At 41.1% G+C, this 24,089-nt stretch overlaps 1 protein-coding gene across 1 annotated transcript in view; it reads left to right on the top strand.

Moving 5' to 3' along the window:
• Positions 1 to 21,779, top strand: part of Syap1 (synapse associated protein 1) — a 40,068-nt gene extending 18,289 nt beyond the window's left edge. Inside the window, exons 5-9 of the mRNA XM_027432717.2 lie at positions 5,432 to 5,571; positions 15,203 to 15,348; positions 18,074 to 18,132; positions 18,557 to 18,704; positions 20,538 to 21,779. Of these exons, the coding sequence (XP_027288518.1) occupies positions 5,432 to 5,571; positions 15,203 to 15,348; positions 18,074 to 18,132; positions 18,557 to 18,704; positions 20,538 to 20,665 (621 nt within the window). The 3' untranslated portion in view covers positions 20,666 to 21,779. The remainder of the gene's footprint in view (positions 1 to 5,431; positions 5,572 to 15,202; positions 15,349 to 18,073; positions 18,133 to 18,556; positions 18,705 to 20,537) is intronic.
• Positions 21,780 to 24,089: the final 2,310 nt, after the last annotated feature.

Here is a 24,089-nt window from a genome sequence, read left to right as displayed (position 1 = left end):
AATGGCTGTATCTTGAGGTAGATTGATTCCCATTTTTCTGAGCAACCGCAATACTGATTTCCAAAGTGGTCTTACAAGTTCACACTCCCACCAGCAATGAAGGAGTGTTCCTTCTTCTCCACATCCTCTCCAGCATAGGTTGTCATTGGTAATTTTGATTTTAGCCATTCTGACAGGTGTGAGGTGGTATCTCAGAGTTGTTTTGAGTTGCATTTCTCTGATGGCCAAGGATTTTGAGCACTTTCTTAAGTGTCTTTCAGCCATTTCAGATTCCTCTGTTGAAAAATCTCTGTTTAGTTCTGCACCCCACTTTTTAATTTCATTGTATGGTGTTTTGGTGGCTAGCTTCTTGAGCTCCTTGTATATTTTGGAAATCAGTCCTCTGTCAGATGTGGGGCTGGTGAAGATCTTTTCCCATTCTGTGGGTGGTCGTTTTGTCTTACTGACTGTGTCCTTTGCCTTACAGAAGCTTCTCAGTTTCAGGAGGTCCCATTTATTGATTGCAGACCTCAGTGTCTGTGCTTCTGGCGTGATGTTCAGGAATTGTTCTCCTGTGCCAATTTGTTCAAGGGTTATTCCCACTTTCTCTTCTGGAAGATTCAGTGTGACTGCATTTATGGAGAGATCTTTGATCCATTTGCACTTAAGTTTCATGCATGGTGACAGGTATGGATCAATCTGCAATTTTCTGCATGTCCGAATCCAATTGTGCCAGCACCATTTGTTGAAGATGCTATCTTTTTTCCATTGTATGGATTTAGCACCTTTGTCAAAAATAAGGTGTTCATAGGTGCGTGGGTTAATATCTGGGTCTTCAATTCGATTCCATTGGTCTATCTGTCTATTCTTGTGCCAATACCAAGCTGTTTTCAGAACTATGGCTCTATAGTAGAGCTTGAAGTCAGGGATGGTGATGCCTCCAGATCTTTTATTGTAAAGATTTGTTTTGGCTATCCTGGGTTTTTTATTTTTCCATATAAAGTTGAGTATTGTTCTTTCAACGTCTGTGAAAAACTGTGTTGGTATTTTGATGGGGATTGCGTTGAATCTGTAGATTGCTTTTGGTAGGATTACCATTTTTACTATGTTAATTCTGCCTATCCAAGAGCATGGGAGATCTTTCCACTTTCTGGTATCTTCTTTAATTTCTTTCTTTAAAGTCTCAAAGTTCTTATTGTACAGGTCTTTCACTTTTTTGGTTAGTGTTACCCCCAGATATTTTATGTTGCTTGTGGATATTGTGAAAGGTGATGTTTCCATGATTTCTTTCTCATTGAGTTTATCATCTGTGTACAGTAGGGCTACAGATTTTTTTGAGTTAAATTTGTATCCTGCTACCTTGCTGAAGGTGTTTATGAGCTGTAGGAGTTTCCTGGTAGAGTTTTTCGGGTCATTTATGTAGACTATCATGTCATCTGCAAATAGTGAAAGTTTGACTTCGTCCTTTCCAATTTGTATCCCTTTGATCCCCTGTTCTTGTCTTATTGCTCTAGCTAGAACTTCAAATACAATATTGAAGAGGTATGGAGAGAGTGGACATCCTTGTCTTGTTCCTGATTTTAGAGGAAACGCTTCGAGTTTCTCTCCATTTAGTTTGATGTTGGCTATTGGTTTGGTGTATATCACGTTTATCATGTTTAGATATGTTCCTGTTATTCCTGTTCTCTCCAAGATCTTTATCATGAAGGGATGTTGGATTTTGTCAAAGGCTTTTTCAGCATCTAGTGAGATGATCATGTGGTTTTTCTTTTTCAGTTTGTTTATATGGTGGATTACATTGATGGTTTTTCATATGTTGAACCATCCTTGCATCCCTGGGATGAAGCCTACTTGATCATGGTGGATGATTTTTCTGATATGTTCTTGGATTCGATTAGCCAATATTTTATTGAGTATTTTAGCATCGATGTTCATGAGGGATATCGGTCTGTAGTTCTCTTTCTTAGTTTTATCTTTGTGTGGCTTGGGTATCAAAGTGATTGTAGCCTCGTAGAGAGAGTTTGGCAATTTCCCATCTGCTTCTATTGTACGGAACAGTTTGAGGAGTACTGGTATCAGCTCTTGTTTGAATTTCTGGTAGAATTCTGCAGTGAAGCCATCTGGTCCTGGGCTTTTTTTTGGTTGGGAGGCTTTTGATGACTGCTTCTATTTCATTAGGGGTTATGGGTCAATTTAAACTGTTTATCTGATCTTGATTTAATTTTGGTAAGTGATATTTATCCAGGAAACTGTCCAATTCCATTAGATTTTCGAATTTTGTGGAGTACAGATTTTCAAAGTATGACCTAAAGATTCTCTGGATTTCCACAGTGTCCATTGTTATATCCCCCTTTTTGTTTCTGATTTTGTTAATTAGCGTGCTCTCTCTCTGCCTTTTGGTTAGTTTGGCTAGAGGTTTGTCTATCTTGTTGATCTTCTCAAAGAACCAACTCTTTGTTTCATTGATTCTTTGTAATGTTTTCCTAGTTTCTACTTTATTGATTTCAGCTCTCAGGTTGATTATTTCCTGGCGTCTACTCCTCCTTGGTGAGTTTGCTTCTTTTTGCTCTAGTGCTTTCAGTTGTTCTGTCAGTTCTCTAATGTGACTTTTCTCTAGTTTCTTCATGTGGGCACTTAGTGCTATGAACTTCCCTCTTAGCACTGCTTTCAGAGTGTCCCATAAGTTTGGGTATGTTGTGTCTGCATTCTCATTAGATTCTAGGAAGTCTTTAATTTGTTTTTTATTTCTTCCTCAACCCAGGAATGGTGCAATTGGGTGTTATTCATTTTCCAAAAGTTTGCAGGTTTTCTGCCATTTGTATTGTTGCTGAATTCTAGCTTTAATGCATGGTGGTCTGATAAGATATAGGGGGTTATTTCAATTCACTTGTAACTATGGAGGTTTGCTTTGTTGCCTACTATGTGGTCAATTTTAGAGAAGGTGCCATGTGGTGCTGAGAAGAAGGTATATTCTTTTGAGTTTGGATGGAATGCTCTATAGATATCCGTTAACCCCAGTTTGGTCATAACTTCTTTCAGGTCCTTTGTTTCTTTGTTAAGTTTCTGTCTGGTGGTCCTGTCTAGTGGCGTAAGGTGGGTGTTGAAGTCTCCTACTATAAGTGTGTGTGGTTTTATGTGTGGTTTGAGCTTTAGTAATGTTTCTTTCACAAATGTGGGTGCCTTTGTATTTGGAGCATAGATGTTCAGGATTGAGATTTCATCTTGATGGACTTTTCCTGTGATGAGTATGAAATGCCCTTCTTCATCTCTTTTGATTGATTTTAGTTTAAAGTCCAATTTGTTAGATATTAGGATTGCTACACCGGCTTGTTTCTTGAGGCCATTTGATTGGAAAATCTTTTCCCATCCTTTTACTCTGAGGTATCGCCTGTCTTTGAAGTTGAGGTGTGTTTCTTGTAAACAGCAGAAGGATGGATTCTGTCTTCGTATCCATTCTGTTAGCCTATATCTTTTTATGGGTAAGTTAAGACCATTGACATTTAGGGATATTAATGTCCATTGTTCGTTGGTTCTTGTTTGTTTTGGATTTATTGTTGGTGGTGTCATTGTGTGTGGATTTTGCCCTCCTGCTTCTTTTTGTGTTTGGCAAAATTAGATTATCTATTGCCTGTGTTTTTGTGCATGTAGTTATGTTCCTTGGGTTGGAGTTTTCCTTCCAGAACCTTCTGTAGTGCTGGATTTGTGGATATGTATTGTTTAAATCTGTTTTTGTCATGGAATATCTTGTTTTCTCCATCTATAATGATTGAAAGTTTTGCTGGGTACAGTAGTCTGGGTTGACATCCATGCTCCCTTAGTGCTTGTAGGGTATCTATCCAAGACCTTCTGGCTTTCAGAGTTTCCATTGAGAAGTCGGGTGTGATTCTAATTGGTTTGCCTTTATATGTTACTTGGCCTTTTTCCTTTGCAGCTCTTAATATTTTCTCTTTATTCTGTAGATTTGGAGTTTTGATTATTATGTGTCGGGGGACTTCTTTTTGTGGTCCAGTCTGTTTGGTGTCCTATAAGCTTCTTGTACTTTCATAGGCATATCTTTCTGTAGGTTGGGGAAGTTTTCTTCTATGATTTTGTTGAATATGTTTTCTGTACCTTTGAGCAGTGTTTCTTCACCTTCTTCTACACCTATTATTCTTAGGTTTGGTCTTTTCACGGTGTCCCATATTTCCTGGATATTTTGTGTTAGGGATTTGTTGGACTTGAGGTTTTCTTTGGTTGATGAATGTATATCCTCTAGCGAGTCTTCAATAGCTGAGATTCTCTCTTCTGTCTCTTGGATTCTATTAGTTATACTCACGTCTTTAGATCCTGATCGTTTATCCAGTCTTTCCATTTCCAGCATCGCCTCATTCTGTGTTTTCTTTATTGTGTCTAATTCAGCTTTCATGCTTTGAACTGTTTCAAGAGCTTCCTTCACTTGTTTGGTTGTTTTATCTTGGGTTTCTTTAGCTTCTTTAAGAGATTTGTTTATTTCTTGAATTTTTTGGTTTGTCTTTTCCTCCATTTCATGTAATTTTTTGCTTGCTTTTTCTTCTATTTCTTTAAGGGATTTTCTTGTTTCCTCTTTGAAGGTCTCTATCATCTTGCTGAGATAATTTTTGAGGTCCATCTCTTCTTCATGCACTATGTTGGGATTTTCAGGTCTTGCTGGAGTGGAGTCCCTAGATTCTGGTGGTGTCATATTGGTCTTTCTGTTGTTGAGCGAGTTCTTATTCTGTCTTCTTCCCATATCTTTTTCCAGTGAGTGCAGGTAGGATCTCTCTATCTCCTCTTGTTACTCTGTAGTGTGTGGGGGCCAGGAATTCAATGTCCGAAGCTCTGGATGGTCTTGCCTCTCCTCGTAGTCTCCTTACTCTGGTCTGTGATGAGTTGGTGGAAAGGGAAGGAAGAGTGGCCTGTACCCAGATTCAGGGAGCTCCTCCCTGCCTGGGCGTGTCTGTTTCAAGCAGGGACACACCTGGGGGGATCTGGGTGAATGGCGCTTTGGACAGGAGTTGGGTAAAAGCAGGGGATCACTTGCCTGGTCTGTGATGAGTCTGTTTATATTATTTTTAACTATGTGATTTCAACCAATTGCATGGCCTCCTGGGAGCCTCTGTCCAGGTAAGTGTTACAAAAAAAGTTTAGAATGATAGATTATTCTCCTATCTCTTTTAAATGGGCAAGTCAGTGACAGTTCAATGGACTTTGTGACTGAATTCTTGGTTAAAACTTAGTGATGCACATCTTTAATCCCAGCACACAGAAGGCAAAGGCAGGGGGGATCTCTGAGTTCAAGGCCAGCATGGTTTACAGATTAAGTTCCAGGACAGCCAGAGCTACACAGAGAAACCCTGTCTAGAAAAAAAATCAGTGTCAAATCCATGATACATTATAGCCTATTAATTGCATTTTGTGATCCTCCCACCTATTTTTGCCTCATTTTTCATCACAGGACAAGAGGAATTTCCTTCGTGACCCACCAGCTGGTGTGCACTTTAACTTTGACTTTGACCAGATGTACCCTGTCGCCCTGGTCATGCTCAAAGAGGATGAGCTACTAAGCAAGATGAGATTCGCCCTCGTTCCTAAACAGTAAGCACCATGTCCTTCAGTCAGAGAGACACTGCTCACTCCTGCAGTGATGATTTCTGTTTCACCATAGAGAGTTCACTTTCCTAAGGGCTCCAATTACATGTACAGTGTTAGGGAAGAGTCATTGAATGGAGGCCAGAACCCTCTTGACACTATCTGTTCATCCAAACAGGCAGCATAGCCCTTCAGAGGCATTGTGTGCTTGGCAGCATGCCCCAAAATGGAAAAGCATGAAAGTTGGCCAAGTTAAGGTAGAACATGTTTCCTTCAGAAACAACAAATAGACCCAAAGAAAATCAGTTCTGTAAAGGCTTCCCTTGTCCTTTTCTTGAAATCCATGTTGTGTATTCAGGTTCTGTAGCAGCTGTGTTCTATTCTCTTTCTTGTGGTTTTTCTTCCACCAAAGAAAGGCCCTTCCCTACTCATAAAATCCCAGTTGCCCTTTAAGCTCCAGAGCAAGCCACAAGCCATAGTCTGTGATGCTTTTCCCATCAGCCTGCCAGCAGAGGGCAGCCTTTCCCCCTGCAGCATCCCTGTGGCTTTGTCTACCTCTGACTCTCATGTAGGGTTTTTGTTGTATTTGCAGTACTGGAAATTGAATTTAGGACCTGGCTCACACCAGGCAATGTTTTAACGCTGAAATACATACCCAGACCTCCTTTTGACTTTGTTATTCTAACATAGGGTCTTACTAGGTTGCCTAGCTGGGTCTTAAAGTCGATCTATATCCTCAGAAGACTTTGAAATTTCAATCCTCCTGCTTCAGGCTCCCAAGTAACTAGATTTACAGGCCTGAGCTACCAGGCCTGGTTTTTATTATGATGATTATGATTGTCACTGCTGTTTATTTTGTTCGTATTTTTTGAAGTCAGCTTTCCAAGCAGGGCTTGGCTCAGGACTATAATCCTAGCACTTGAGAGGTGGAGGCAGGAGGATTGTGAGAGGCCAGCCTGGCTCACTGGTGGGAAACCCTATTTCTAAACAAAATAAAGGCAGGGCATTGTGATTAACATTTGTCATCCCAGTACTCAAGAAGTTGAAGCAGAAGAATCACTATGAGTTTGAGGACAGTCTGACTTACATAGTGAGTTCCAGGCCAGCCTGAGCTATAGAGTGAGACCCTGTCCAAAAAATAATATCAAAACAAATAAAGCTGGCATTTTTTTTTGTGAGAGTCCCCTTTTTAGAATGCTCTTATCCTTGTTTCATGGCTGTAAATTCTTAACCGTTCCCAGTGGATACAATTTATAGTTGTCTCAAAATGTCTTCTTTTGTGCACTTTTCTCAGAAACTTTTTGGAACTTTGCCTTCTGGGTTGTAGGGTCTCCTCCCTTGTCTTTTGAGGTAATGGCACTACACTGAGGGTACCTGAGCATCTTATATTAAAATGGGCTTTTATGGCTGGAAAGACATAACTAGCTGTAAGTAGGTAGCTTCCTGCTAGAGGACTCTTCAACTTCCTGGCCAGCTGCAGGCAAGACAAAGAAGAGCCTAGTCTGACACAAACCTATGTGCAGGCTGTGCCCTGCAGCTTCAGTAGGGCATCACAGCCCCAGTCTCAACTGTACAGGCAAGCTGAATCCCACATAAGAAACTGTTAGCTCTATCTCATGGGAAGGACAGGTCAAGATGGGAGAGAGTAGAACCATCTCCCCACTCCTCACAGGCACCTGTGGCCCCTATTCCAGGGCCTGTCTGCAGGCCTGCTTCATACTGGCCACCCATCCCATGGGTAGCACAACTCCACACAGTACATTTTTGTTTGCCTGTTGACTTTCAGCTTCCACTGCCCTGCCCTCTCCTATTTCCACTGTCTATGGATTTATCTATGCAGTTCCTCTTCTGTGATTTCTGGGGTATTTTCAGAGGGAATATATGAGTTCATGTTCATTATGCCATGTTTAGCTGATCAATAAGGATTTTGACAAACATTTTCTAGTCTTTGGGACCATGCGGCAGCTCAGGTCTTTTGTCTATATGAGAAAACTACTTTAGCAAAGTTCTTCTAGCCTAGGGAAGCCAGTTATATAGAACCTTTTGTGTTTTCCCCTATAGTAAAACTCTTTTCTCTATAACTATCAACATATTGGTGTCAAATTCCTTTTTATTGTTGTTTGGCTTTGTTTTGTTTTTGAGACAGGCTTGCATCTAACTCAGATTGGCCTCAAATGCCATATGTAGCTGAAGATGACCATGAATGCCTGATCTCCTACCTTCACCTCCCAAAAACATACCACTAGGGACAGTCTTACCAAGTTACCCTGGCTGGCCTGAGACTGTGTTATTGAACAGGCATCCCAATCTTTCAGGGATCCTCCTGCTTCTGCCTCCTATGTGCTAGGTGCTGGGATTGAAGGCGTGGGCCATTACAACCAGCCTTCCTTTTGAGATTTGTTTTCCCATATACCAGGCTGGTTTCAGTCTTGCTATGGAATCAGTCAAGGATTACCCTGAACTTTTGGTCCTCCTTTCTTTAACTTCCTCCACATTCCAAGTGCTAAGATAAATTTCTACAGTTTTACCTCACACAAAAGTATAGCTAAAATCACATTACAAATTTCATCTTTAGACTGTGGCTAAAATAGCTATGGGGGGGGGTTGAGGCAGGGTTTCTCTGTGGCTTTGGAAGCTGTCCTGGAACTCGCTCTTGTAGACCAGGCTAGTATCGAACCCACAGAGATCCACCTGCCTCTGCCTCCCAAGTGCTGGGACTAAAGGTGTGCACCACCACCGCCCAGCTTAAAATAGCTATTTTTAATTGAAGATATAAAGAAATGTACCATCTATTCCTCTACTGCATATGCCCACAAAACCCTAGGAATTGACTTTTGTTTTAAAGGATGACAGGATGAATAAGGCAAGTAAAGATGAAAGGATGAGTAAGACAAGTATTCTGGCCTCATAGATGGTCACAAGAATTATTTTTAACTGGGCATGATGTCACACCCCTATCATCCTAATACTTAGGAGGCTGAGGATAGAGAGTTGGAGACCAGCTTGGGATATATATTGAGACCCTATTACAAAAATCTAGTTTTGGGGACTGGAAAGATGACTCAGTGGTTAAGAGCACTGACTGTGCTTCCAGGGAACCCAGGTTTGATTTCTTGTACCCACATGGTGACTTGCAACCATCTGTAATTCCAGGGGATATGATGCTTTCTTCTGGCCTATGTGGGCACAGGTATACACATGCTATACAAACATACATGCAGGCAAAAGTACCCATACAAATAAAATATTTTAAATATCTAGCTTGAGCTGGTAAGATGGTTCAGTGGGTAAAGACACTTGTTGCTAAGATTGAGGACCTGAGTTAAGTCCTTGGGGCTACATGGTGGAAAGAAACTATGAGACTTGGGGGAACGAATTGGGCCTGTTTACATTTTAAGTCCCAGGGTCTTAAGCCAAAACATCAGAGCCAGGCAAAATTGAAGTTGCAGCTAAGCATGCTAACATACACCTATAATCTGAATGTTTAGGAGGCTGAGACAAGAAGACTGCTACTAATTTGAGGCCAGTCTAGGCTACATAGTAAATTACAGGCTAAGTGAAACTTTGTCTCAAAGGGGAAAAAAAGTTGAGGAAGCAGGCTGCCTAAGTATCTTCAAGGCCACTTTTAATTCTGAGCTCTGTGAAACATCCCACATGAACAAACCTTGGGTGTGCTAATGTCTCTGTGATGACTCATGGGCTCTGTTTGCTCTTTTGATGAACAAAAACAACCATTTGGACTTCCTTCTTTGCCAGACTCCCTCCCTCTTGATGTAAGAGAGGCAGACACTTTGCAGAAAACTTGTGTATCACCCTCTGGGGAAGAATCACACTCCAGATGACATTGTAAAAGTTCCAAAAGGTCCTCTGATTAAGAAACCTACTGGGCACAGCTGCAGCTCCTAAACATGAATCCATTTCTGCTTTTGTGTTGGATTTGAGGTGTTAGAAGCCTGTGGACACTTATGTAACACTGGGCATATGTCAGCCTGTGGCTGGAAAAGACTGGTAGCATCTCCCCTGCTATCAGAGGGCTTCAAAGTGTGTGATATAGCAGCAGGGCACTGGCTGGGTTCAGGCTGCCATAAGGAAGTGCTGACACATACTAATGTACATTTTGAACAGTCCTTCAATTCTCTGCATAGCTTTGGAGCCTGTCCTGGAACTCACTTTGTAGACCAGGCTGATCTCGAACTCACAGTGAGCCTGCCCCTGCCTCCCAAGTGCTGGGATTAAAGGCATGTGCCACCACTGCCCAGTCCAGCCCTTCAATTTCTAAGTGACTGTTCAGAAAGAGTATCCAAGGCAATCAGAGTGACACTCAGAGAAGGAAAATCTAGAAACTCCACATTTGTTTATGATGGCTTGCTTTTGTTTTTATGTGGTTGGTTGGCAACAAGTTCTCACATATTCCTTGCTGGTCTGGACCTTGAACTTCTGATTCACCTGCCTCCACCCTGAAATTCTGGGATTACAGATTTAGGCCACCATACCCAGCTTATATGGTGCTGGGGTTAGAACCCAGGGCTTTGTGCCTTCCAACTAAGCTCCATGATGTGTACCCTTGATTCGGTTTAGGTTTGTCTTCCAAACTAGAGATTATAATTTAATTGAGAGAATAGTCATCAGTTTTTAAAAATTATTATTTTGAAACAATGAAAGTTAGATTTGAATGCAATACAAAGACCATTTGTGTAAGTACCACGTGATAACTGATTGTGCCACTGGAGCACCCACAAAGACCATTTATAATTCATTAATTTGTGTGTGTGTGTGTGTGTGTGTGTGTGTGTGTGTGTGTGTGTGTGTGTGTGTGTATGCATGCCCAATGTGTGTATATGGGTACAAGTGTCTTGCCTTCAGTTTTGAGGTTAGAGAATAATTTTATGGAGTTGGTTCTCTCCTTCCACCTTTACATGGGAATCAAATTCAGGTCACCAGGGTTGTATGACAAGTACTATTACCTGATGGGGAGTCCAGAAGAGGGTATTAGATCTTCAGGAGCTGGAGTTATAGACAGTTGCGAACCACCCTACATGAGTGCTAGGAACCAAACTCATGTCCCATGAAGTAGCAGCAAGTGGTCCTAAGCACTGAGCCATCTCTCTAGCCTCCTGTTATTGTTCTTATTGTTGCTTTTTTGTTTTCAGTTTTAGTTTGTTTTGGGGGGAAGGGATTGGTTTTTTGAGACAGGGTTTCTCTGTATTTCTTTGGAGCCTGTCATGGAACTTGCTCTGTAGATCGGGCTGACCTTGAACTCACAGAGATCCGCCTGCCTCTGCCTCCCAAGTCCAGGGATTAAAGGCATGTGTCACCAACACCCGGCCATTTTTAGTTTTTAGACAGTCTCTTGTGTCATTCAGGCTGGCCTTGAACTCAGGATCCTTCTGCCTCAGCCTCCCAGAGAACTTTTTTGTAATTTGAAACCTGATGTCTCATGGACTTTGATTCTTTTTTGTGGGGAAGGGGTACTAGAGATGGAACCCAAAGCCTTGCACATGGTTAGCACATTGTAAACAATTGTTCCATCACCAAGCCCTGAAGTCCAACCCTGAATTCTTTATTATATATTCCCCTATGGACACTCATTCTTTCCCACAACCCCAGTGCGACTATCAAATCAGGTCACAAGTGACTAGCAGATCTCACATTATTATAATCTGCTTTCCAGACCTTATTTTTAAATGTTTTATTTGTTCTAATGTTCTTTTTAGCAAAAGAATCCAATTAACAAAGAATCCAGTTAATATAATAGATTACATGTATTATTAATAGATTAATATAATAGTTCTCATGTCTCATCAGTTTACTTTCATCATTTGCACCTTGTGTGAGGCACACTGCCATTTGTCCCAGTATATTCATACTTTGTTCACTTGAAGGTGCTGTTTGGCAGGCTTCTTCACTGTAAAATTACTGTTTTCTTCTTTGAAAGTGATTAGTATTGAGCATGATGGCAAGGCCCATAATACCAACACTCAAGAAGCAGAGAACCAACACTCAGGAAGCAGAAACAGAATAACAAGTTCAAGGCTAGCCTGGGCCACATTTTGAGACCATGTCTCAAATAATTATGATAATAATTAGAACTGGGCACATCTGATAGTTGTGTACATCTGATCCTACAACTGGGGAGGAAGATTACTGTGGACTACATAGTGAATTCAATGCCAGCATTGGATGGCTCACAACCACCTGCCAGTCCAGCTCCAAGGGATCTAATATCTTCTTCTGGTCTCTGCAAGTACTGCAAGCACATGATAACAAGTAAAAAAAAAAAAAAGCTGGGGGTCAGAGGCAAATACCTTTAATTCCAGCACTTAGGAGACTGAGACAGGAGAAGAGTTCACAGCAGCCCTGGGCTGATAATACATAAAGACCTCAAGGTGAGCTATAGAGCAAGTCTCTACTTCAAGGGGAGTTGGGAGGAGAGAAAAGAAAAGGTAATTAATATTTTGTGAATAGAGACTTCAGGGGTTTTGTGTGTGTGCGCGCATGTGTGTTTAAAACAGTGTCTCATGTATCCCAGGCTGGCCAGGAACTGGCTTTGTCATTGAGGATGGCCTTTGCCTTCTTATCCTCCTGCCTGCCTCCATCTGAGTGCTGTGATTACAGCCATGTGCCCCACCGTGCCTGTGGATCAAACCTAGGACTTTGTGCATATTAGGCAAGTGCTCTACCAATAGAGCTATATATCAGCATTAAAAGACTTAATGATGACATAGTATCTAGGGAGTCAGAGAACAACCTGTGGGAGTCAATTCTCTCTTCAGCCATATGGAGCCCAGGAATCAAACTCAGTTCATTAGGCTTAGCAGCAAGTACATTTGGCCACTGAACCATTTCACTGACCCCTTAGGGACTTTGAAACTTCATTCTATTCATCTTCAAATTTTCCATATATTCTTGTATTTATATCCATATTGTCTCATGCATTTGATGCACTGGGTTGTAATCTGTTATTATTTTGATGCTCAAATCATCATCACTTTGACAGTTGGGAGCCTAGCAAAATTTACATCTGTATCCTTTGGTGCTATGTAGACCAGGCTAGCCTCAAATTCAGAGATCACCTGCCTCTGCCTCCTGAGTGCTGGGATTAAAGGTGTGGACCACCACAACAAGCTCCAAGCTCATTTATTTTTACCTTCTTCTAATCTTAGGATCTGCCTTTTTTTTTTGTTTTTTTGAGACAGGGTTTCTCTGTGGCTTTGGAGGCTGTCTTGCAACTAGCTCTTATAGACCAGGGTGGTCTCAAACTCATAGAGATCCGCCTGCTTCTGCCTCCCAAGTGCTGGGATTAAAGGCATGCGCCACCAATGCCCTGCTGGGATCTGCCATTTATATATTCAGAAAGTGCTGATACCTTTTAGTGGAAAATGAAATTTTATTCTTCCTTATTAGCATATATTAATATAATAATGGTTTTCAGAAAATTACATGTAGAAATCAAGAACTGAGCATCATTGGGGTGTCACTCCTCACCATCAAAGGATACAGCTAGGAGGTGTACACATGCTGTTGTCTCCATGGAATGAAACTATGTCCACAGGAATACCTCCCAATAAGGATCACACTCATTTTCTTCTGCCATGATTGTAACTCCCTGCCTGGCAGTGAGAAGCCTGGTTCTGTGACCTTTAATTTTTTTCTTTTTTCTTTTTCAATCCCCTGCATGTTACTAAGCTCTCATTTCTAACTCCCCTTCATCCTCCACTCAGATACCACTCTCTTTCTGCTTTGTTCTTAGTGTCCTTTCTAGGCCACCTATTGTGTGTACCTACCATACTCTACTTGGCACCAATGCCTCAAGCCAGGCAGGTCCAATATGCAGTCAAGTTTGAGAACCACTGAGTTCTCAGGTTGAATAGAACTTGAGTCTTTATCAGCCATCTCCCAGATGGTTTGGGGTATAATTTGGTAGTAGAGTGCTTGCCTAGTTTTCAGAAAGCCCTGGGTTCTATCCCCAATTCTGCCCCACACCCAAAGCCTTTATAACATCTCTCATTCTGTTTCTACTAGTTGCTAGCTACTTTAGCAAGAATATTTCCTAAGGAATAACCTCAAACCAGGTGTGGTAGCAAAAACATGTAGTCCTAGCACTTGAGTGATGGTGACAGGAGGATCAGGAGATGAAGGTCAACCTTAGCTATGTAGTGATTTTGAGGCCAGTCTGTGATACATGGGATTCAATCTTTTTTTGGGTTTTGTTTTGTTTTTCAAGACAGGGTTTCTCTATGTAGCCTTGACTGTCCTGTATCTCACTCTGTAGACCAGGCTGGCCTCAAATTCACAGTGATCTGCCTGCCTCTGCCTCCTAAGTGCTGGGATTAAAGGCATGATCCACTACTGCCCAAAAGGACTCAATCTTAAAAAAACAAGCAAGGGCTGGGGAGATGTCTCATCAGTTAAACACTTGCCTGGCAAGCATTAGGACTGGAGTTCAGATGCTCAGGACCCATGTGGATTCGAGGTGGGTGTGGTTCAGCCTTGAAAAGAGGACATGGGATCCTGAAGCCAGCCGACCAACCAGACTAGCCATATCTAGACTGGCTGTATCATTGAACTCAGGGTTTGATTGAGCGATCCTACCTCAATACATAATAAAGTGGAAGAACAGTTGAGGGATGTTCCCCATCCATATTCAACATTGAACCTACACACACACACACACACACACACACACACACACACACGTATATATGTGCTCACACACATTCAGACATATATACCCACACATATAAACACATGGAAAGTAGAAAACAAGGAACAACATTTGCGATGGTTTCTTCCCACTACATAAAAGCATATAATCCTTTAGAAAACAGCAAAGGACCCATAGTGTCCTGTCTCAGCTTCATGTCCCCCTGGTTCGTCATACTGCAACACATGAATGTCTTGTTTCCTTCTGCCAAGGGTCAAATCTATATATTAAAATACTAAGAAATAGGGGGCCACCAAGATAGCTCAGCAGGTAAAGGCACTTGCTACCAAACCACATGAGTTCTAGTCCCACATGGCAGAAAAAGAGAACTCCTGAAAGTTGTCCTATAGACCCTGCATATATGTACATACACACATTATAAATACACATAATTTTTAAAAAGGGACTAGAGAGATGGCTCAGCAGTCAATAACATTGGCTGCTTTTCTAGACAACCCAGGTTCAATTCCCAGTATCTACATGGTAGCTCACCACAGTCTGTAACTCCGCTTCCAGGGGGATCCAATGCCCTCTTTTGGCTTCCATGGGCCTTGCATACATGTGATACATAGATATACATGCAGGCAAAACACCTGTACACATAGAATAACATTAATAGCATAAATAGAAGCACCAGGAAATACTGATAGTTCATGAGCATTGTATAACTCATGTCTTGCTTCTGTGAAGACTATAGCTCGGCATACCCTGTTGTTTAGCTTTAAAGCAAATGATCATTTCCTTTGGCCCTCACAAGGACTGAAAGCACTCAGGCTGGAGCTTTAGATTGGTAGTAGAGTGCAGGCTTGCCTGGCAGTACATGAAACCCTACATGCCCAGAGACAAATAAGTAATGATCTATTCTAGGCTTTGCTATACTATACTGTGTGCCCTTGACCCTCACATTCTCACATGTGTCACTGTCTATCAAAGTGTGAAGGAAGAAGTATTCTGGAGGAACTATTTCTACCGCATCTCCCTAATTAAGCAGTCAGCCCAACTCACAGCACTGGCCGCCCAGCAGCAAGCCTCTGGAAAGGAAGAGAAAAGCAGCAGAGAGGATGATTTGCCTCTGACAGGTACATTCTGGGGGGAAAGAGATCTTTCTAAAAGAAAAGAATTGATGTAAAATTCTTGCTTAGAGATGCTAATGAGCTTGTCATCTTGTATGCATCAAAAAATGTTGACATCTCTGTACAGAAACATTCTTTTCTTTCCAAAGGAAGTTTTCTGTTTTGCTGCCCTTTCTGGTCCAGCTTACATGTGTCTTCTCCAAGTGATTTGTTTGTTTGTTTGTTTTGCTATCTCATTCTTGGTTCTTTTTTGTTTTTTCATGACTCTGTAGTCCTGGCTGTTCTGGAACTAACTCTGTAGACCCAACAGGCCTTGAACTCAGAGATCCACCTGCCTCTGCATACTGAGTGCCAGGACCAAAGGTGTACTGCCAGCACCAGGCTTCTTTTTTTATTACTCTTGAATGACAATCTTCTTCTCTGCATCTCTTTTCTTGCCCCTCAAAGGGCTTTGTTTTGGGGTCTCATGTAGTCCAGGCTGGCCTTGAGCTCCTGATCCTCCTGCCTACATATCTTAAGTGCTAGGGTTACAGGCATGTGCTACCAAGGCCAGATGTTTCTCAGACTTCAATTCATCCCGATTTCCTTGGACCTTACCGTTATAGAACCTGGTAGTCCTTATTCCAGTCCAATTACAAGTACCTATTAAACATCTGGTACTTTCCTCCTGTGATGTATTACCCCTGTTTGCCAGGGAACAAGTTTTATTATAATATCAGCAACTATTTGATGAACTATGATACTAATATAGGGTCGAAGAGTTGACTTGGCAATTAAGAGCGCTTCCTGCTCTTCCAAAGGACTCGAGTTCAGGTCCCACCACCCACATCGATGGCTTACAGTCCCTTGTACCTCCAGTTTCAGGAGATCTGATACCCTCTTCTGACCTCCATGGGTACTCAGACATAAATAAAAATCTGGGCATGGTTGCATGTACCTTTAATCCCAGCACCCTGGAGGCAAAGGCAGGAAGATCTCTGAGTTGGAGGCCATGTTGATCTACACAGAGAATTCCAGATTAACCTGAAATATGCAGAAAGACCCTGTCTCAAAAAAAGAAACCAACCAAGCAAACAAAATAAGTAGAAATAAATACTAATATATATACATATATATAGTATAATATTTTATATATTTATTTTATGGCACCGAGATTGGGTCCCAGTGCCTTGAAAATACTAGGCAGGAACTCTACTGAGCTATATCACTATTTTCATGAGTGCCCGATGTGTGTATAGTTGTGTCCTAATAATCAATAGAATCATCTGATAAGAAGTGGGGCAATTTAGTTTATGGAATTTTATGTAAGTATGTCATGAGACAAGACACAGTTTGTGCAAACTACTAGGAGAGGCTCTGAAACTATACTCAGGGCAAGTTGCATACAGGTATCATGAATCCCAGTGAACTTTCATTCTTTAGCAATATCCTTAAATTATGGTTGGTTTTTGGTTTTTAGAAGGTATCTTTTTAAGACGGGGTTTCACTGTGTAACCCCAGCTAGTGCTGAACTCCTAAGCCATCCTCCTCTCCTGCCCCTAAAATGCTTAGATTACAGGTGTGGGCTACCATTCCTGACTTTCTTAAATTATGTTACTGGGAAATGCTACACTGGGAATATAGCTCAGTGGTAAAGCACTTACCTAGCATATGTGCAGATAATACGTTCAATAACCAGCACTGCCGAAAAAGAAAAAAAAAAGAAAGCCATTTCCCCCAAAGACTGCCTATTTAACAAAGTAGACCTAAAAGTACTCAGTAAGGACTGTCAGCGTGGTTAATAGAATAAAGAGCAGAAGGGGGGCCTGGAGAGATGGCTCAGAGGTTAAGAGCACTGACTTCTCTTCCAGAGGTCCTGAGTTCAATTCCCAGCAACCACCTGGTGGCTCACAACCATCCGTTATAAGATCTGGTGCCCTCTTCTGATGTGCAGATATACATGGAAGCAGAATGTTGTATACATAATAAATAAAATCTTTTTTTTTTAAAGAGCAGAAGGGCTAGAAAGATGACTCATCAGTTAAGAGTGAGTGTTGCTCTTACAGAGGATTCAGGTTCAGTCTCCAACACCCACATTAGTCAGTTCACATTGCCGGTAACTCCAGGACCAGGGTATTCAACACCCTCTTTTGGCTTCTGGGGACACACACATAACCCCCCCCACACACACACACACACTTAAATCTTTACAGGATAACCAGCAGAATGCTGAGACGAGGTATTGTGTTTTCCTTTGTGCTTTCTAACCTGGTTGGTAACAGGGAAGCTTGATAAATAGCTTCATTCTTAGTATCCTAAAAGAAAGCACAGAATCAATTTTGCTGACATTGAAGTCCAAACATGATTTCCTAATGAAAATTCCATATAAGGATACTGAATGTGGTTGCAGATTTAAAATGACATTCCTGCCAGGCATGGTGGTGCACATATTTAATCCCAGCACTCAGGAGGCAGAGGCATGTGGATCTCTGTGATTCCAGGGTAGTCAGGGCTACATAATGAGATTCTGTGTGTAAATAGATAAAACAAAAGGACCCTCACCAAAGTAGGAAGTTCACATGGTAGTGCCTGGCTCTATCATGTCATAACTTCAAGAGAGCTAAAAATGTACCATAAAAGCTCATTTCTGAAAATGATTTAATATCATATCTGTGGATATTTTAGCTGTTCTTATGATATGCATTCAAAAGTAAACGAAGCAATTATTGTCTCTTTTATTCTCACTTCATAGAGGCAGTACGGCCCAAAACACCACCTGTCGTAATCAAATCTCAACTAAAAACTCAAGAGGTAATACAGTTTTACATTATACCTAGTAGATGATGTCTGAAAATCAAGTTACTGGGTTAACCATCTCTGATACCATTTAAAACTGCTTGAGAGTGTCAGTCTTATGCCTGCAAGATGAGGAGTCCAGTACTTGAATAGTCAAGGGCCTGTAGCTGAGAGCTGAGGTGATTTCCTGGCATAAATAATTCTAGATGTGCTCATCAGGAATCAGAGAGAACAGTTTGAGTGATCTAAACAGTGAGGGAGAATAATAGCCTCAGGTGGTAACTCACTCTGTTACCAAGCAACTGCCAGTTAGAAGGTTGGAGAGCAGTGAGCCTTGTCTTACAGCTAGCAGAGAAGAACAAAAAAAGAGACTGTGTTAAATTATGAGGCATGGTTGTCATTTAGAATCCATTTCAAGAGCTCTTTGGTTGCATTTCAGGAGGAAGAGGAAATCTCTACCAGCCCGAGCGTTTCTGAATTTGTCAGTGATGCCTTTGATACCTGCAACTTAAACCAGGAGGATTTAAGAAAAGAAATGGAGCAACTTGTACTTGATAAAATGCAAGATGAAACAATTGCACTAGAAGGTAACACACACACACACACACACACAGAGAGAGAGAGAGAGAGAGAGAGAGAGAGAGAGAGAGAGAGAGAGAGAGAGAGAGAAGCTTTGTTCTTTTTCCTAATTCCAATCTCAATTTAAAGCCGGTAGACAGAGGCTAGGGATGTAATTTACTTGGTAGAGTGCTTACCTAGCCTGCATGAGGCCCTGAGTTCAGTCCCCAGCAGCATACAAAACCATATATGGGGGCTGGACACATGGCTAAGTTCAATTCCCAGCAGCCACATGGTGACTAGCAACCACCTTGAGTGAGATCTGGTGCCTCCTGCTGTCATGCAGACAGAAGACTGTATACATAATAAATAAATAAAATCTTTATTAAAAAACATATATGGTGGTGCACACTTGTAATCCCAGTATTCAGGAGGTAGAGACAGAAATATCAGAAGTTTGAGGCCACTCTTAGCCACATGATACCCTGTCTCAGAAAAATAATAAATCCAATCAACAAATTAGGTGGGTAGTGTACACTTCTGTAATCCCAGCACTTAGAAAGGTAAAGCAGAAGATCTGACATGAATTTGAAGCCATCCTGAATTATATGGTTGAGTTCCAGGCCAGCCAGAGCTTTATAGCAATATCCTGTCTGAAAAACAAACTAAAAATGAATTTTAGCTTTACTTTTTATACAGTGGTGGGGGAGTGAATCCAGGGCTTTGCTACGCCTCACTCATTCCCAACCCTAGCTTTGTGTTGGTTGAGACAGGTTCTCTTGTAGCCCAGATTGGTTTCACTCTCATTGTCTAGCCTGCTGGCCTCCACCTCCTGTGTGCTGGGATTACAGGTATCCTGCTATGCTGTCTCACCTTCTTTTTAAAATAGCCATTTTTTTTTTTTGGTTTTTCGAGACAGGGTTTCTCTGTGGCTTTTGGAGCCTATCCTGGCACTCGCTCTTGTAGACCAGGCTGGCCTAGAACTCACAGAGATCCATCTTCCTCTGCCTCCCGAGTGCTGGGATTAAAGGCATACGCCACCACCAACTGGCTTTTTCTCTTATTTTTATAACACTCTGCAGTAAGTGCCTTATCCTATGCATACTAGGTTCAAGGTGCTGGGTTCAGTATCAGACATGTGATAAATCCAACACTCAGGTAGTAGAAGCAGGAGGATTAGAAATTGACAGTTGGGCTGGAGAGATGGCTCAGAAGTTGTGAGCACTAGAGGTCCTGAGTTCAATTCCCAGCAACCACATGGTGGCTCACAACCATCCGTTATGAGATCTGGTACCCTCTTCTGGTCGTCAGGGATACATGCAGACAGAATACTGTATACATAATAAATAAAAGAAAAAAGAAATTGACAGTCATTCTCAGCCAGTATTGTGTTGGAGGCCAGCCTGGGATACATGATGCCCTGTTTCAAAGACAAGGCCAGAGAGATGGCTCAGCAGGTAACCATGCTCATTGCCAAGCCTGATGATCCGAGTTGGGTTCCTAGGACCCACATGGTAGGAATAGAGAACCAGATCCTAGAAATTACCTTCTGACCTCCACAAATGCCCTTGAACACCTGTGTACCTGGACACACACACACACACACACACACACACACACACACACACACACACACACACACACACACAAGTAGTTTTAAAATGAGGAAGAAATGGGAGCTGGAAATATAGCTTAATAGTAAAGTGCTTACCTAGCAATGTCTGAGGCCCTGGGTTCCTATGCCTGGTACTACAAAGAAAGAAATGGCTAGGCCTTGTGTCATGTATTACAGTTGAATGAATTGTTACAAGTATTATGAATTCAAAGAACACCTTTCTTACCTCTCCCTTTGTTTCCTATAGAAGATTCTGCCGATTGGGAAAAGGAGCTACAACAGGAGCTTCAGGAGTATGAAGTAGTAGCAGAGTCGGAGAAGCGAGATGAAAACTGGGATAAAGAAATTGAAAAGATGCTGCAGGAGGACAATTAGCTCCAAACCAATTCTTAACTTTGTGCTGACATTAAATTTTGATGCTTGGTGATCAGAAAGTACAAAGGAGTGTAACTTTATGTAATTTGAAATTATTCTTTTTCAAGCTAAAACTTGCCTCTTCTAAAGTATATAGAACAGCTATTGGAATAATCGAAAAATAACAGGATATTGTATGTAACATTTCTTATAAATCAAATTAGCAATGTTGTCATAGGCAGCAGAGCTAGCTATGCCACAGAAACACAGTAAAAATACTAGAGTTTGTTTTTCACAAGGTTGGCAACATAATTTCTTCTTTAGTTGTGGTTTTCTAAGCATACTCATTGCCTTTTTGTTGATACATGGTTAAAGTACTTACTTAATGGCCTAATTACTATCAGAATGACCAAATTATACCAAAGAACTCAAGAGAAAGCACTTTCAAAACTATTTTCTTGACAGATATTTTCTAAAGTTCTGTTTGAAAGCCAAAAGCTGAGATAATTAAGTTCGCTTGAATGACATAAACATCACTCAGTTCTAGGTTAAGAAACACTGTAGAACTAGAGATGTGGTAGGCACTTACCTGTCATTCACAATTCTCCAGTTCCAACTTCAGTCCTTTTTGTATTAATGACCTTCAAGAAGTCTATTTACCTTAAGGTTTGTTCTCATGGTAATGGTCACTATGTATAAATGTCTTAACTAAATGATTAGCCTTGGGGCTGGAGAGATGGCTCAGTGGTTAAGAGCACTGACTGCTCTTCCAGATGATCCGGGTTCGATCCCCAGTGCCCACATGGCAGATCACAGCTGTAGCTCCAGGATCCAACACCCTCACACAGATATACATGCAAGCAAAACACCAATGCACAGAAAATAAAAATAGATTTAAAAAATAAATAAATAAATGATCAGCCTTTATAGAATGGTCTTCCTTGGAGTATAACTTCTAGAACTTGCTAATTAATCCTTGTATTCGGCTATGCCAGCAGGCATCTGTTCATAGAATGTGATCATTTTAAAAGAGGAAGGTGATTTAATGTTAGAAAAATAACTAGCATTCACCTTTTGTATTTTCACAGCGCCTTTATTTCATAAGGGGTAATAAAATCAAGACATTTCTTTATAAGAAAATTGTACATATTTATATTCTTGTACCCATAAAAATTAGTCTGTGGTCCTCTGGCATAGGTGGTCAGTAAGCATTACTCCAGTGTTCATCGTTTGAAATATGCACCGATAAAATGAACCAGACTGCCTTACCTCAGGTCACTTCCTTTTAACTCATAAAATTTGAGTATTTTATGAGGTCATTGATCCAGTATGAAAGGGTTCCCACTTGCAATGTCAAAAACCACTCTACTAAAGTAAAAAGTGCTCATTTGGGTTTAGTGTTGTTTGGAGACATGGTCTCCTGTAGTTCTGGCTGGCCTGGAATTCACTGTGTAGATCATCAGGCTGGCCTCAAAATTAAAGTGATCCTCCTACCTCTGCTTCTACCTCTGAATGATATTATCTTAGTTTGATACAGAAAATTAATATATTGAAATGACTTTTAAGCAGCTAAGAATCCTATATATAAGCAAAACCAAGCATGATAATGCCTGATTCTTTTTTTATTTTATTAGTTCAAATTAGGAACAAGCTTGCTTCAGATATCAATCCCTTCTCCCTCTCCCTCACCTCCCCCCCAACATCCCACCTGCCCTTAGCCATCCTCCCTCCACTCCCCAGACAGGGTAAGGCCCTCAAAAGGGGCTCCCCAAAGTCTACCACATCATCCTGGACAAGACCTAGGCCCTACTCCATGTGTCCAGGTCAAGAGAGCATCCCTTCACAAGGGATGGGTTCTCAAAATCCCTTCTTTTTTTAAGGCCTTACATATTTAATACAGTGCATTACCTCTGTACAAATGGAAAAAAAATTAAGTTCAACATTTCTAGACCAATATGGCTGTTAATTTTTGTATAATGCCAACCCAACAAAAACTGGGATACTTTTTTCCAAAATTGACAGCACGACTAAAGTTTCCAAAAATTCAAATATAATAATGGCAGTGTGTTATGCATCAATAGCAGCAACAGCTTTTCCAGGTTCTGCAGTCATTTGAACAAAATTGTAGAGACATCCAGCACTCTCCATTTAAAGAAAAAAGTAAAAAACAAAATCCCAGAAAAACAGCACAATTCTGTTACTCTTGTGATACCTGGTACCATTTTTTTAAATTAGCTTCTCAATCATCATCTGGAAGGAAATCATTCTGAGCAACATCATTAAAAACAGCTCTGATAAAGCATGGTCACTACTATGTATCATAAAGCAGGTCCACATATGAGTGAGTACATATCATGTTTGTCTTTTTGTGATTGGGTTACCTCGCTCAGAAGGGTTTCTTCAAGTTCCATCCATTTTCCTGCAAATTTCAAGATTCCATTGTTTTTTTTCTGCTGAGAAGTACTCCATTGTGTAAATGTACCACATTTTCTATATCCATTCTTCAGTTGAGGGGCATCTAGGCTGCTTCCAGTTTCTGGCTATTACAAATAATGCTGCTGTGAACATGGTTGAACAGATGTCCTTGTTATATGAATGTGCTTCTTTTGGGTATATGCCTAGGAGTGGAATTGCTGGATCTTGTGGTAGACTGATTCCCGTTTTCTTGAGGAGTCGCCATACTGATTTCCAAAGTGGCTGTACAAGTTGGCACTCCCACCAGCAGTGGAGGAGTGTTCCTCTTTCTCCACATCCTCTCCAGCATAAACTGTCATTGGTATTTTTGATTTTAGCCATTCTGACAGGAGTAAGATGGTATCTCAGAGTTGTTTTGATTTGCATTTCCCTGATGGCTAAGGATGTTGAACACTTTCTTATGTGTCTTTCAGCCATTTTAGATTCCTCTATTGAGAATTGTCTATTTAGTTCTGTACCCCATTTTTTAATTGGATTGTTTGGTGTTTTCGAGACTAGCTTCTTGAGTTCTTTGTATATTTTGGAGATCAGCCCTCTGTCAGATGTGGGGTTGGTGAATATCTTTTCCCAGTCTGTGGGCTGTTGTTTTGTCTTGCTGACTATGTTCTTTGCCTTACAGAAGCTTCTCAGTTTCAGGAGGTCCCATTTATTAATTGTTGATCTCAGTGTCTGTGCTACTGTTTTTATGTTCAGGAAGCGGTCTCCTGTACCAATTAATTCAAGGGTATTTCCCACATGCCTGATTCTTAATACATGCACATGTATGTATTTGGTGATCTCACTATAGAGATCAGACTTGCCTTGAACTCACAGAGAACTGATTGCCTTTGCTTCCTGAGTGCTGAGAGTAAAAGTGTACCACTATACCCAGCTTAATTATGGGCTATTTAAAGACAGGGTCTCTCGGCTAGCATCAAACTCAGAGATCTGCTTGCCTTTGCCTTCCAAATGCTGGGAGGAAAGATGTACC

This window comes from Cricetulus griseus, chromosome X, assembly GCF_003668045.3.
Source record: "Cricetulus griseus strain 17A/GY chromosome X, alternate assembly CriGri-PICRH-1.0, whole genome shotgun sequence".
Lineage (NCBI taxonomy): Eukaryota > Metazoa > Chordata > Mammalia > Rodentia > Cricetidae > Cricetulus > Cricetulus griseus.
This window is presented reverse-complemented; position numbering and strand designations above follow the sequence as displayed.